At 62.2% G+C, this 14,934-nt stretch overlaps 2 protein-coding genes across 3 annotated transcripts in view; both read right to left on the bottom strand.

Annotated features, from left to right (window-relative positions):
- The window catches only part of OPTC (opticin), a 5,599-nt gene extending 4,172 nt beyond the window's left edge, over window positions 1-1,427 (bottom strand). The window contains exons 1-2 of one of the 2 annotated variants that reach the window (XM_032133482.1): window positions 1,346-1,427; window positions 345-624 (exon numbers count right to left, since the gene is read on the bottom strand). In XM_032133482.1, the coding sequence (XP_031989373.1) occupies window positions 345-566 (222 nt within the window). In that variant the 5' untranslated portion in view covers window positions 567-624; window positions 1,346-1,427. The remainder of the gene's footprint in view (window positions 1-344; window positions 625-1,345) is intronic. The other variant, XM_032133483.1, reaches the window with a different exon arrangement.
- Window positions 1,428-4,023: 2,596 nt separating this feature from the next.
- On the bottom strand, window positions 4,024-14,516 carry PRELP (proline and arginine rich end leucine rich repeat protein). Its single transcript, XM_032133134.1, has 3 exons — window positions 14,422-14,516; window positions 7,367-8,318; window positions 4,024-5,853 (listed from the first exon to the last, which is right to left on the bottom strand). The coding sequence occupies exons 2-3, from the start codon at window positions 8,301-8,303 to the stop codon at window positions 5,675-5,677; spliced, it is 1,116 nt and encodes a 371-aa protein (XP_031989025.1). The 5' UTR covers window positions 8,304-8,318; window positions 14,422-14,516; the 3' UTR covers window positions 4,024-5,674.
- Window positions 14,517-14,934: the final 418 nt, after the last annotated feature.

Genomic DNA, 14,934 nt, shown 5'->3' with positions numbered 1-14,934 from the left:
GGGGTGTGAGGGTGGGCGGCTTGTCCCCCTCCGGGGTGGGTGGCACCGGTCCGGGGCTTCAGGCGCTGGGTTTGCGTTATTAATCCCTTCTTGGAAAGCTCTCCAAGCTCTCCAGGAAAATCCCCCGTCCTCTTTGCCCAGAGGGATGAAGGAATCCTCACGTCCAGCGCTGGCAGGGGACAAAGAGCTGGCAGAGGTTTGGCTCGGGCAAAACCTTTCCCAGCACTGGGAGAGCTGCCAGGGCTGCCGGTGCCAAGGCTGCTCCTCCTGCGGTGCCGCGTCCGTCCCTGGCACCAAATCCCTGTCCCGGGATGCACCCAGGGGCTCTCCTGCGTCCCCCTCACCTTCGGGGCAACGTCCCCGTAGTCGTAGAGCTCCTCGTAGTTGCTCAGGTCCAGGATCTCGCCGTAGTTATCCAAGGTCAGGTCGTAGTTGTCCAAATCCAGGTTTTCATAGAGGGTCAGATCAGCTTTGGGCTTCTCCGCCTTCCTCCTCTCCTGGGCTGGGACAGCCCAAAGTGTCCCCAGGCACATGCTGGCCACGCCCAGCCAGCCCAGGGGACACATCCTGCGCCTGGCCAGGGTCACAGCGCCGAGGGATGGGGCCTGGAATGGTCACCAAGCGCTGGAAGCAGCGAGGGAAGGGATGCGGGGCCGGGATGTGGCGGAGCCAGCCCCGGTGGGGGGGACAGGGAGCCCCCGGCCCCGGGGACGCTCGGTGGCCCTTTTCTTTCAGCCCATTTCACGCTCGGCTGTGCAGGAGAGGCCTCGCCGGTGTGGGGAGGGGGTCGGGAAGTGGGGAGGGGTCGGGAGGTGATGAGGGGGTCAGGAGGTGGGGAGGGGGTCAGGATCCCGCTTGTGGCGATGGGTGGAACTGGTCAGTGGCCCAACAACCTCAGCAGCCGAGGAGAACCAGCCCCAGGAGCCCCGGAACTGCTGCTCCCCGCCTGTGCTCCCACATCCAGGTCTAAATCCCGGGATGCTGCTTTTCCAACATCCTTGGGGGGATCAGCGGCCACCAGCACCCCCAGTCCTGGCAGCGGCACATCCAAACCCTCCAGGGCCCATTCCCGCAGGAGAATTCCCTCCCTCCGGGCTGCACCCCCATGGGACACCCAGGGCAGAGCAAAGGGAGGGTCCCGGCCCCCTCCATCCTCTCCCAATCCAAATCCCAATTCCACCACCCAGCCCAGAGTTTTTTCACCCCGTCCTGAGGATACTGCTCCCGAATTCCTGCTGGTTTCCCTCAGATCAGCCCTTTCCCAATACTCTGAGCCCCCCAGACCCTCCCATCCCCCAGCTCCGGGGGGCTCTGGAGGAGTCAAACGAAGCCGGCACGGACGTACCCCCTGTCCCTCCTCCTCCTCCTCCTCGGCGTGCAGAGCCCCGCTCGGCTCCAGGGGCTGGGGAAGCAGTGGGGAAGCGCTGGAGGGCTTTTAATGCACGGAGAGGAGGAGGAGGAGGAGGAGGAGGAGGAGGGGGCTGCTCTCGGGGGTCTGGCGGGGACAGGCGGGATGCGGCCAATCAAACCGGCGGTGCCCCGCTGGGACTTTATATTGTCCCCACGGCGAGCCGGCCCCGGTGGTGGCTCTGCTCCAACAGGCCGAGCTGGAGCTGAGAGGGGCGGGATGGGGCGGGATCGGACGGGGAGCGAGCGGTGCCCCCTGCCCTGGTGTCCCCACGGGCGGTGGGACAGAGCCAGCGCCATCCCTGCCCCGGGCGGTGCCACCGGAGAGGGATTCCCGCCTGTGTCCAGCCCCAGGGGTGCCCCAAAGCACCAGGGGTGGTCACCTCAGTGACCAGCCCAGCCCAGGGTTTGGGGGGGGCTGCACAGACCATTCCCCCCCCAGCCGATGGATGGGGACATTCAGCTCACGCATCCCAATTCCCCTCCCGGAGGGGCTCAGCACCCCAAACCTTCGCACTCTGGGGATTTTTTGGGAAGGGGGCGGCAGTGTGGGTGCAGGGGGAGGTCAGCACTGCTCCCCTCATTGGGGTCGGGTGGGACGCACCCCGGGGGGGGTGGGGGGCAGGGGCGACCCCTTGATGCCCCCACACAGGGCTCAGCTCGGGGGGTCACGACCCTCCTGAGGGATGTCACCGCCAGGGCTGGGACACTCCGGGACGGGCAGGGTGGGCACGGCAGCCCCTCCTGGGCAGCCTCGTGCCCACCCACGGCCGCGAAAACGTTCCCGTCGCCACCGGCGCATCGCCCCCCACGCACCCACCCTCCCGGAGCACCCATCTGCGAGCGGGGCGAGCGGGGACACCCCCGCAGCCCCCCAGCCCCCCGTGGGCATCCACAGCCCCCAGCCCACGGCGAGTCCCCCCTCCCCACCCCCGGCCCCGCTCAGCACGGAGCTGCCGCTAAGCTTCGTTAAGCCCCTCATTAGGCGGCTCGGTGGCCACCGTGACGGAGGCGATGTGGCAGCTGGGGGGGCGTCAGCGCTGCCGGGGGGCGGCTGCTGAGATGGCAAAGGCTGGACTGGCCCAGGGTCCCCAGGGCAGTGGGGTCCTCGAGGGTGAAGGGTCCCCAGGATAGTGGGATCCCTGAGGGTGAAGGGTCCCTGAGGGTGAGGGGGTCCCCAGGACAGTGGGATCCCCGAGGGTGAAGGGTCCCCAGGACAGTGGGGTCTTTGGGGTCTTTGCTTTGCTGTCCTGGCCCAGTCGATGATGTCCTGTCCCCCACAGGCAGCAGCCTCCCCTTGTCCCCCCTCAGCATTGCCTGCACTGACGGTGTCACCTGAAGGGTTCCTGCTCCCCCAGGACCGTCCCAAAGCTCTCTGAGTGCCCAGCAAACCCCAAAGGGTCGGTGCCAACCCTCTCAGCGCGGGAGGGCCCTGCTCAGCACCCACAAATGGGGCTGGGGGACCACCAGCTGCAAGGGGGATTGATGGGAGCCAGAATTCCCCCTGTTCCCAATCCCTGGGCGATCCAGCCCCTTCCCAGCACTGGGAACAGCAGCTGAGGAGCCCCCACCCCTCTTGGCCCCACTAACGAAGGGGTCCCAGCCTTCCCCGTGACCCCACAGGAGCAGCATCCCACTCTCAGAGCCCCACTCCCGCTCCCATGGGGACACCGAGGCTTTGTAGGGAGCAAGAACCGGTTTGGGGTGCTCGTCTCCCTGTGGGAGACGGATCTGACTTCCCCAGGGAGGGAAAACACCCCTGGGAGCGGGGGATTCACGCGCTGGTTATGAAACAGCGGGATTTTGGGGGGCGGGTGGGTGCCTGCGCCTGCTCTGCACACCACGAACGCACACAAACCCTGCCGGGAGCGGCCCCCCGCCTCATCCCACATCCTCACACCTTCTCCCACACCCGTCCTCCCTCTCCGCTCGGGATTCACGTGGGGAGAGCAGCAGCAGGAGCGGGTTTTGGGGACGGGCAGAAGGAGCAGCCGCTGCCGCCGCCCACCCCACTCGTGCGGGAACACGCGCAGCCCGAGCCCCGCCACGGATCCCCCTCCCCGTGCGTTCCCTGAGGATCCTCCCGGCTGCTCCCGTTGGGAAAATCACCCCGGGGAGGTTTGTAGGGCTTCCCCCGGTGCCATGGGGGCAGCTCGTGGTTGTCAGTGACGCTCAGGGCCCCGGGGGCTGCAGCCAAGATGAGGCTCTCCTAATTAGCAGGGATGCTCGTTAGGGCATGAACCTGGCTAGCAACAGGTGTGACACCAGCTTTGACACCCGAGCTGTGAGCCCAACCCGTCAAAACCCTGGTTTGGGGTCAAGGGACCTTAAATCCCATCCCATCCCATGGGCAGGGATGCTTCCCATGATCCCAGGTTGCTCCAATCTGGCCTTGGACACTTCCAGGGATGGGGCGGCCACAGATTCTCCGGGAATTCCAGCCCAACCCCTCCCCACCCTCCCAGCCAAGAATTCCTCCCCAAATCCAGCACCACTAAACCCCAAACACCCCCAACACCCCAAAACGTTGGGGAAGTTGCTTCCAGGCGAGGAAATTTTGCTCCTGGATGCGGCAGCGCCTGAGGAAGGCGAGGATGGATCGGGGAGAGGCTCGGGGTCCCTTGTGAATGATTTTATTTCCACTGCTGCGGGGAGTGGGAGTGAAAATCCCATGAAGTTGCTGGGTCGGGAGGTACACGTGGCTCTAGGAATATCTGTACATTCTACCAGTCTATATACACATCATATAAATACATCCAGGGGGGTTCCATCCGGGTTCAGGGCTGGATCCTGTCCCACCCAACTGCAGGGAGAGCCCGAAAGGAGATTTTATCGTCAGGAAAAAACCTCCTTAATTAGCACGGGGTTTTAATGAATGGAAAAAGGGGGGAGCATCCCTGTGCCATCCCCGGGGAGAAGGACACGGTGCCCGTCCGTGGCCGTCCCGGGAAGGGTCAGTTCTGCTGAAAGGAGCTTTCTTTGGTTTATTTAATGCTCGTTGCAGTTGGATTTTGAATCTTTTTTTTTTTTTTCTCTTTTTTTTCCTTTTTTCTCCCTCTAATGCTCGGCCTTTAAATCCAAATCCTGAGACTCGGGAAGAAAAGAAGAGAATAATCCCCCCAAAACCCGGACACCCTATAAATGCAGGTACAGCTATCAAAGGGGGAAGCGATACATGTGAGGAAGAGAAGGGATAAAAATAGCTCTTCTAAAGGGTAATTCTTCCCTTTTCTTCTCCCTTCCTTTTATTTCTAATAAAAAAAAAAGGCAAAACCCGGTCATGTGGGATTGGCTCCGGAGAGAAACTGAGCCGTGGATGTGGCCCTGAATCCTCAGAGCTCAGTGGGAAGGATGCAGGATTTTGGGATGAAGCTGTGAGCCCACGGATGTGCCCTTGATCCCAGATTTTACAGGGAAGTGCGCAGGATTTTGGGATGGGGCTGTGGGCCCTGCATCCCCCCAGGTCAGAGGGAAGGATTCAGGATGGGGCTGTGATCCCATGGATGTGGACGCAGAATGCTGGGATGCGGCTGAGGCCCCATGGATCGGTGCTGGGATGGGGGATTTGAAGCCGGTCAGGGGCCGAGGGGGATGCGGGAAGGCGTGGCCCACACCGGGCGCAGGATCCAGGGGCAGGACACCTTCCCTGCTCCATCCCGGCAAACGCCCAGCTCCAGGAGGGATTTAGATCCTCCTCCAGAAAAACGTGGAGCCAAAGCCCTCCAGAAGGGCCCCGGGGACAGGAGCATGTCCCCATCCCCTGGGGTGCCGCTCTGGCCACGATCCGCGGCTGCCTCATTCCCAGATCCATCCTCCGGATCCGTCCTCCCTCCGCTTCCACGGATCCCACCCGCGCGGCACCGCCCATCCCCGCTCCCCAGCCCACCGGGAATCGTCCTCAGGGACACCCTCAGGGAGCAGGGACACGCCCCGAGCCCGGCAGCTCCATCCGAACCGAATCCAGCCCTCCGGAACTCCGCTGGCTGGGGACGGGAGAGGCGGAGGCGGTTCCGGGCTCAGCCTGGGGGACAAGGACCGGCAGCTGTGACCTGGGGTGGCAGCTGGGACACGGCGCTGTCCTGCAGAGAGCGGTCCCCAAGGAGCCACGAGTGTCCCTGCAGGGGGGGAAAAGGGGGAAAAGGGGAGAGGGATGGAGGCGGGGAGTGAGCGGGGGGAGAGGGAGGAGAGAGGGTCCTGCGTGTCCAACGCCGCCGGGGCTGGGGGGAAATGTCCGAGCAAAGCCGGGCCTGGGAGAGGCAGGGCTGGGCTAAAACACCACGGACTGCAGGAGGCGGAAACACAGCATCAGGTCCAGCGGGATTGGCGGCTTCAGGAGGTTCCCGTCCAGCCGCAGGTAGCGGAGCCGGGGGACACTGTCCAGGTCGGAGGGCGAGAAATCCTGGATGGACACCAGCGAGGTGGGGCAGATCTGCGTGCCGTTGATTTCTGTGGAGAGGAGAGGAACGGCGGGATGCCCGTTAGGGAAAAGGGAATGTGGAGAGGGATTCTTGAGCCCCCCGCTGTTGTTGAACCCCAAATTGGGGTTGTTTTGCTACCAAAAGGGTCAATCCCAGGCTGTTCCCGAAGCCCCAGCGAGAGGAAAGATCTGGCTTTTGATCAGGAGCGAAGTAGGTCACGTTCCTCCGGATGCGGTGGCGTTCCGGAGAGAAAAGGGATCAATCCCTCTCCCGGAACCTGCCGAGCCAGCCCCGAGCTTCCCAAAAAAACATCAAGGAATCCCACTCCAGCCCTGTCTTGCCGGAGATAACGTCAGCACCCGGCTCGTTGCTCGCCTCTGGAATTCCACGGTATGGGACATAAACAGCGGGATTCTGATGTCAGCACCCGGCTCCGGGGATGGAAACCTTCTGAAAACTGGGGAAAACAGGCGAGGAAAAGCTGGGCCAGGGCGTGTGTGGGATTTCCCTCCATGGGAAACGCCGGCAAGATCGGGATGCTGGGGATGTGGGAAGCCAGCAGGAGTCACCACCTGCATCCCAAGGTCCCCCCCCGGCTCAAATTTGATGGTGTTTGATTGAAATTCAGATTAATGAGGGTTGGAGGCAGATGTGATCACAGCAGGGTCCTGGAGCTCTAACAGCGGTAACATCTGGGGAGACCAGGAATCCTGGAATCCTGGAATGGTTTGGGTTGGAAGGGACCGTAAAGCTCACCCAGTGCCACCCCCGCCATGGGCAGGGACACCTTCCACCATCCCAGGGTGCTCCAACCCAGCCTTGGATACTCCCAGGGATGGGGCAGCCACCGCTCCTCTGGGAATTCCATCCCAGTCCCTCACCTCTCTCCCAGAGCAGAATTCCTTCCCAATATCCCATCCATCCCTGCCCTCTGGCAGTGAGAAGCCATTCCCTGCATCCTGTCCCTCCATCCCTCATCCCAAGTCTGTCTCCAGCTCTCCTGGAGCCCCTTTAGGCCCCGGAAATCTGAACTGGAAGTCAGTGGGATTCTGTCTCCTCCTCTGTGCTCGCTGTGCTTCCATGCATCCCAGGCTCCTCTCCCATGGAATTGCAACTGGATTTCCCTGGAATGGCCCTGGCTGCTCTGCCTCCATGGCAGCCTCGTTCTCCCCGCTCCTTCCCCGCACGGCTCCGCTCGGGAGCAGAGCCGGGTGATTTCCTCACCATCCCGAGCCGTGTGTTTGGCATCTGTTCCTAAAATACGTGCCCAGACTCTTCTTAAATATCCCGATTTTTGCCAGGGAAAGAGCCCTTCCCAGAGCAGGTGGCCCCGAAGAAGACAACCGGGACAAGTCCTGCAGCACCGGGGGGATTCCACTCTGCTCCTCCCCTTCCACCCAGATCCTTCCTCCACCCTTGTAGCTCCCGCCTCATCCCACCACCGCTGAAGGGATCACATCCCACCGGGTGAGAAACGACCTTTCCAAGGTTTTTCTCCCCAAAAACCACCCCAGAGACCCCACCCAAGCAGCGGGACTCACTCTCGATGGAGTTGTTGTTCAGGTAGAGGTGCTCCAGCTTGGCGCTGATGAAGGGCACGTTGGTGAGCTTGTTGTGGGCCAGGTGCAGCACCAGCAGGTTGGTGAGGTTGAAGGAATTTTTGGGCAGCCCCTTATCCGAGATCTGGTTGTAGTTGAGCCGGATGAAGGCCAGGTTGGGAAACTCCTTGAAATAATCGCTGGGGATGTCCTCAATGTTGTTCCTGTCCAGGAAGAGCTGGTGGATGGCGCTGGGCACACCGGGGGGCATCTTCCTCAGGATGTTGTGGGCCAGGTTGAGCTGCATGAGGTTCTTGAGCCCCTTGAAGGTGTTCTTGTTGAAGACGCCGTCGCTCAGCTTGTTGTGGTGCAGGTCCAGCAGCACCAGGTTCTCCAGCTTGTTGAAGACGCCGGCGGGGATCTTGGAGATCTGGTTCCTGCTGAGCCGCAGCTGCTCCAGGTTGGGCGGCAGGAAGGCGGGCACCTCCTTCAGCTGGTTCCTCTCCATGTAGAGGAAGATGAGGTTTTCCAGCTTCTCCAGCACCCTCCTGTCCACCTTGCGGATGCGGTTGTTGTCCAGGTTGACCCATTTGAGGCCGGTGGCGTTGCGGAAGGACTCCTCGGGCAGGTCGGCGATGAAGTTGTTCTGCAGGTACAGGTAGTGGATGCGGGGCGGGATCACCGGCACCGTGCGCAGGTTGCGGCTGTCGCAGTACAGCGCCGACGGGAAGTCCGGCGGGCAGTAGCATTCCCGAGGGCAGTCGGGGAACACGGATGGAGGGCCCGGAGGGAGGGGAGGCGGCAGCTCCGTGGGCTCCACGGGCTCCTCGAAGGGCGCGGGCGGCCGGGTGGGTCTGCGGGGGGGTTTGCGCCGCTGCCCGCTCGCCGGCGGCACCAGGGCGAGCACGAGTGGGAGAAGCAACGCCAGGGCCACCTTCATGGTCCAGGAGTTTTCCTGAAGGGAGGGAAGGAGAGGGGGGGTTGGGAAGGGGCTGGTTGAGGAATTGTTGCCTCCTCGCTGCTGGCGTGCAGGGATTTGTCCCTTTGTCACCTCCCTTCCGCTCTCCTTCCCTTTGGAAGTCGTCCTCAAATCCAACCCCTCCCCAGCGCAGGAGTCCCTGAGGTCCCTATCCCTGGCTCACCATTATCCATGGAATTCCTCTCCCTTGCTTATTGTTATCTGTGGGATCCCCCCCCTACCTCAACCATTATCCATGGGATCCCTCTCTCTCATTCACCATTATCCATGGAATTCCTCTGGCTCACCATTATCCATGGGATCCCTCTCTCTCATTCACCATTATCCATTAAATTCCTATCCCTGGCTCACCATTATCCATGGAATTTCTCTCCCTTGCTCATTGTTATCCGTGGGATGCCCCCCCTACCTCAACCATTATCCATGGGATCCCTCTCTCTCATTCACCAGTATCCATGGGATCCCTCTCCCTGCCTCACCATTATCCATGGAATTCCTCTCCCTGCCTCACCATTATCCATGGAATTCCTCTGGCTCACCATTATCCATGGGATCCCTCCCTGCCTCACCACTATCCATGGGATCCCTCTCTCTCATTCACCATTATCCATTAAATTCCTCTTCCTGGCTCACCATTATCCATGGAATTCCTCTCTCAGGCTCACCAATATCCATGAGATCCCTCTCTCATTCACCGTTATCCCCGGGATCCTCCCTCTGCCTCACCGTTATCCATGGGGAATGTTGGTTTTGGTTCAATCTGGGGTTTTATTCCGTTTTTCCACCGTCCCTCCCTGGAGAACTCTTCCATCCTCTCTTCCCGAAGGATGGATCAGCCCTCCGGACACCTTGAGGGATTGGGCTTCATTTGGCACTCGAGCCAGCGAATCAGTGATTCCGCAGGAAACTGGCTGCGGAAAAGCGTCGGGAATCCGGCAGCGGTTAACGGGGCAGGAGAGGTGGATGGCCCCAGGAGGAAGAACAGCCCCTGGGATGAAAAGGGCATTCCGAAGTCGGAACACCGGAGGGGTTGGGATCCACAGCTCCCTGTGCTGCCGTCAGAACCCGTCCAGCCCCTCAAGTCCCATTGATTATTTGGGAAGAGACACAGTGGGAGATTGGGAGGGATCAGGCGAGGTCTGTGTGCCCCAAGTCAGGGAGTTTCTCCTGGACATCATCCCTGGTCACCTCTCCCTCTTCTCTGGGTCCTTATCCTCCTGTCCCATCCCTGCTCCTCCCTGGAACAGCAGTTCCTTGATCATCCTGGCCAGATTTTCTGGGAATTCTCCGGCTGCTGCCTTGGAGGATGGAGGGATCCAGCAGAGGAGCTCCCCATGCAGGAGGTGTTTGGATGCTCCCACATTCCCCAGCTGGAGCAGGCCTGGATCGGGGTGGGATTCCTGGGCACAGACCTCGGGGGGCTCTCCAGGCTTTTCCCGGTGGGATTCATCACCCCGGAGGGATCAGAGCTGAGCTGGATGCAGGGCAAGGCAGAGGGAGAGTGGGAAGGGGAGTGGAGACAGAGGAGAGGGAGGAAAATGAGGAAAACCAGAGGAAGAAGGGGAAATGGATGGGAAAGTGCTGCCGGGATGGGAGAAGCCTTCGGTGGTGCCGGAGCTGCTGGTGCCAATTTTAGAGGGAAATCAGGCACTTCCAGCTCTCCCACCCAGCACAGCAGAGTGGGATTCGCTGCCCATCTTCCCTTGCCTGACCATTTCCATCTCTCCCCACATCTGGAGCCCCCAATTTCCATCATCCCTGGAGGGGGAAAAGCCCCCACCCGACCTGGGAACCACAGGGACGGGGCCGCCCCAACCCCCTGTTGCTTCCCGGCGGGATCTGCATCCCACCCTGGACGGGCCACCCGCTTCCAGGGCCGCCTCTGCCAACCCGGCTCCCTTTGAAGCCATCGCGTGCTTTCCTGAGGCTCCAAGGAATTGACTTTCTCCAGGAAAAGATCCCGTTCTCGCTCCCCCCTGCGGGCCCAGCCTGCTCCTCCGGGCTCCCATCTGGCTCTGGTTAACCCCGCACGCCTCCCGAGCCGGCTGCTTTCCATCAGGGCTCTGGCATCTTGCTGGGGGAAGGGAGGAGCAGGGAAGGAGCCAGCGGAGCCCAAAGCTGCCGGATCCTGATCCTGCGGCAGGTCCTGGTTGGGGATGGACGCGCTCCTGTCCCCGCATTCCGGATTCGGTGTCCGGAGAACGGGAAAATCCGTGACAGGGATGTGTTTGTGCAGTGCCCTTCCTATTCCTCCAGCATCCCATTCCGTCAGCATCCTGCTCCTTTCCCAGCCACAGCACATGGATCTTGCTCCACGTTGTCCCAGAGCTTTCCATGAGGTCCTAGAGATTTCCATGGGGTTTTTCCTCTGCTCCAGAACCTGAATTTTAATCCCCACAAACTCCTGAGGGAGCGGCGGGGGCTGAGGGCTGAGTTTGGCCTGGTGAGGAGGGGAGGAAGCAGCTGGGACATGATATTCCAGCTGGGAGGTGATATCCCAGATGGGAGCTGCTATTCCATCCAGGACACAATATTCCAGCCAGGACACGCTGTGATCCAGGTGTTGGACCCGCTCAGGCCACCCAGCAATGTCCCAGCAGGGCAGGGCACAGGACAGCGCTGTCACCCCGCTGGCAGCAGGAGCTGCCTGAGGCTGCCCCGTCCCCTCCGCACGAGGATTTGACATCCCAGATGTTCGGGGACTCGGCACAGAGCGGGAACAGCCACCAGAGCCAGGAATCCCGGCTGGAGAGTGACGGCATCCTGTGGGTTTTGTCGGCACAGATGGGAAGTGGCGGGAGGCGGACGCGGCCCCTTTTATCCACCCCACATCCCCGCGGGGACTGTCCCAGCTCCGTGGCACTGCCACCGCCCTCCTCTGATGCCGGTCCCCAGCCTGCCTGGGGAAAGCAGGACCCACTTCTAAGCAAACTGCAGGAAACCAGTGACATTCCCAAAAAAACGGATGCAACGAGCCCGAGGCCACCACAAGCATCACAATCGTCTCCAACTCTCTGGAAGATTCCAAGCCAGCTCTCCCCGGACCTGGAACATTTGGAAGTCTGTTCTCCATCCAGTTGGATTTACTGGCGTGAGTGCCAGGAGCCAAATTCCCAAATCCCACCCCCTGATCCTGCAGGAACAGCGACCAGAGCCCCAGCACAGCCAACCTCCCCTCCCGAGCTTTGCCGTTGCTCCCGACGGACGGCACAGCTCCGATTCCAGCTGCCCACAAGGAATCCGAGCCACTGGAACAAAGTTAAGTCATGGAGCAACGCAGGAATTCAGGAAACCGAGGGCCTGGCGTGGAAAAAAGGCTCAATTCATGGATAAAACCAGTCCTGACACCTCCCGAGCCGCTGAGCTTGGCCTGGCTGCAAGGCCGAGGCACCCAACAGAAGCCGGGGTTTTTCCCAGAAGGAGGCAGCTGCTTCCTCAGCCATCCCCCTTTACAATGGACAAAAAACCCCCCCGGCGCAACAGCTGGAAATTCCAGCCCCGAATGCCGCTGGGGTTTGCTTTGCACATAGTTTCTCTTCCCTGCATCCCAGTAACCCCCAGCTCCCAGCAGCGCCGGCTGCCAGCCCCGGGATGGGCGCCAAGGGCAGGGAGAAGCCGCCAGCCCAGGGCGAGAAGGAGCCGTGCAAAGGTCACCGGGGGGGATTTGTCACCATCAGAGGTCCCCGCGCTGCCCCTCGGGTGCTTCCTGCAGCAGTGAGGGGAGCAGGGAGCAGCTGGATCCGGATATTTGTCCAAGATCTGCTCCCGCGGAGGGATAAAGGGAATTTTAGCCTTGGGAGAGGCAGGAAAAGCCCGGATGGCTGGAGCAGAGCCCCTTTCCAGCTCGCTGTTAGCTCCTCTCACACCGTCCCTCAATTCCCGTCATTCCTGGTGGGGGAAAAGCCCCCTCCCCGCCTGGGAACGGGAGTGTTGGAGGAGAACAAGGAGAGCGAGATAAAAATAACCACAAGGATCCGGCAAAGCTCCTTCCTTGGCTTCCCTCGCGTCCAACACCGCTCGTGGCTCTGCAAGAGCCTGGCCCAACGCAGAGCTCGTTCTCCAGCGGCTCTGGAGCACTGGGAATCGTGGAAAAGAGAGCGGGCAGCCAGGCTGTCACCCAGGGGTCCCCTGGGAGGCACAGCCCTGATGCAACAACCCCGCGGTTCTCGCCCTTTCCCAGCCCTTTCCCAGCCCTTTCCCAGTGAGCAGCGGAGCCGGGCTGGAGCCGGGACTTGGTCCCGCCGCATTCCCGCTGGGAAGGCGCTGTGTCCATGCGGGGCTGGGTGACACCCGCCGGGCTCCTGCGTGCCAGGAGCGAGGCCACAGTCCCCGGGATCCTGCCCAAAGGCTCATCCCGCCCTCTGCCCCCTCCTCCGGCAGCAGCGCCCGTGGGAAGGCGGCCCTGGCAGGGAGCACCTTCCCGCTGCCTTCTCCCTGGCAGCAATTCCTCCCCTCCCTGCGTGTCCCGACCCTTCCCAGCGCCGCTCCCGGCTCGGATCCCGCTGCCACACGCAGCGGGAATGGCTGGACAGGGACAAAAGCGAATCCCGGCAGGAGCCGCTGCCAAAGCGCCGCCGGCCCGGGCCCCACACGCGCCCCGCTCCCTCCTCCCACCCCACGCAGCAGCCTCGCCCCACTCCGCTTTTCCCTCAGGGTGGGAAGCGGCTCCGACGCCTCGTTCCCTCCTCTCCAGCCCCTTCCAAGGGCAGAGGAAACCTCCCACGGCTGCGCTTTTATCTCTCCCCGGCTGGAAGCGCTGATCCCTCGCTCCCCCGGGAGCAGCGACAGCATTCCCGCATTCTGCCTGTCCCGGGAAAGGGCGCTGCGCTTCCCGGGTGGCAGCTCTGGGATGCCACGGGGGCCACACGAGGCAGGGCCGGGATCGCGGGATCCCAGGGAAGTTCCCGAGCCCTCACGTGCCGCGCGCTTCGCCCGCAGCGCCGGGGGGATGAATTCCCATGTTTCACTTTGGAGCTGCTTTTCCCTAAACCTCTCCAGCCGGCGGGGAAGGGCAGGTTTGGGATGTGCCTCTTCCAAGCAACAAAAAGCCTTTTCCCAGGATTTCGGCGATCATTTCCCGGTTGTTCCTCCCATCGTCTCCTGCCCGAGCGGGGACAAAGAGCGGGCTCCAAACGGGACCCTCACTTTGGGGGGCGCGGGGAGGGGGCTGCACCTCCCCGCCCACCTGGAGCTGAGCTGGCTCCGGGCAGGAAAAGTGGGATTGAATTCCCTGGGAATGCTCGGTGCGGTGCAGGCAGGAAAGAAGGGCTTTACCAGCTACATTTTGGGCTGAAACGCAGCCCGCTGGAAGTGGCCCTGGAGCTGTCGGGCTGCTCGCTCCCACCTCGCTCCGGTCCTCTCCGAAATTCCCTGTTCCCAGTCCGGTGCGGGGAGACGGGAGCAGCCCCCCAGAGCCCCTTCAAGCCCCGTCCGTCTCCGCAGCCCCTGCCCCAGGCAGGACGAGGTGCCCCGATGTCCCCGGAGGTGACATTCCTGGTGGCATTCCTGGCTCCGGAGGAGTCCTTTCCCCTCTCAGCCTCTCCCTTTCCTTGCTTGTTTTCCCTCCTTCTTCCCAAGGCTGGGGATTGCCCCGGGCATGGCTGGGGCTGTGCAGCTCCCAGGGCTCCCCCAGTTCTGGCCCCCGACGCCCCCAGTTTGGGCTTTGCAGCCCCCCCGACCCTCCCACTTTGGCTGCTGAGCGAAACGTGCTGAGGTTTGGGGTGTGGGGGAGCACAGGTGGAGTGGGGGACACACAAAGGGTCCCCCCAAAAAGCGCCTGGCAGTGGCCGCAGCGCTGTCACACCCCCGGGACTTCCCTGTGACCCCACAGCCCCCAAAACCCCCCCGTTCTCCACCCCACGCCGAGAGAAACTCCTGCAACCGGGGCAGAGGGAGAGAACAAAGACTCCCGAGCGCTGCAGGACAGAAGAACCAAGAGGAGAGGGGGGAAAAGAGGGAGAACAGATGTTTTTTGGGATGGAAGGGAGGCTGGAGAGGGCAGGAGCGTGGCGGCGTCCTGGGTGGGAAGCTCAGGCGAGGTGAGAAGAGCCCGGGGGGGAAACACCTGCCCAGAGCTTACCTGTGCGCACCTCTCCCTCCTCCTGCCTCTCTTAATCCCCAGCACAAGTTTCTCTCTGGCTTCTCTCTCCCTCCTCCTCCTCCTCCACCTCCTCCTCCACCTCCTCCTCCTCGAGCGAGCCCGGTCGGGGCGCGGGGGTTTTGTTGCTGGGAGCGGTGGGAGCGCGGGGGGCGGAGGGCTGGGAGGGCTGGGAGCACTGGGAGGGCTGGGAGCACTGGGAGGGCTGCGAGCGAGGCACGGTGACAACAATCACGTCTTTCTCTGGCAGCCGAGCACGGCGGGCTCGGCGCACACGCGGCTCTGGCGCTCGGCAACAATTCCTCCCCCTCCTCCTCCTCCTCCTCCTCCTCCTCCCGCTGCTCCTTGTTTCAAAACAAAGCTAATTAATCACTGCAATAAGCCCTGCCCTCGCTTTCCCAGGAGCGGGAGTTGGGGATGGAGTTTTCCAGCGGGTGGCTGTCCCCTGTCACCACCCAGAGGGACTCCCAGCTGTCCCCACATCCCGATTTCCCC

Source organism: Corvus moneduloides, chromosome 24 (genome assembly GCF_009650955.1).
Source record: "Corvus moneduloides isolate bCorMon1 chromosome 24, bCorMon1.pri, whole genome shotgun sequence".
Lineage (NCBI taxonomy): Eukaryota > Metazoa > Chordata > Aves > Passeriformes > Corvidae > Corvus > Corvus moneduloides.
This window is presented reverse-complemented; position numbering and strand designations above follow the sequence as displayed.

What these genes read in the sequence shown, in the direction of transcription:
- PRELP (XM_032133134.1), bottom strand. Translation starts at nt 8,303, where the DNA reads ATGAAGGTGGCCCTGGCGTTGCTTCTCCCACTCGTGCTCGCCCTGGTG. An exon ending in GAACAACAACTCCATCGAGA is followed by an intron (nt 5,854 to 7,366) that starts GTGAGTCCCGCT and finishes TCCTCTCCACAG; the next exon opens with AAATCAACGGCACGCAGATC.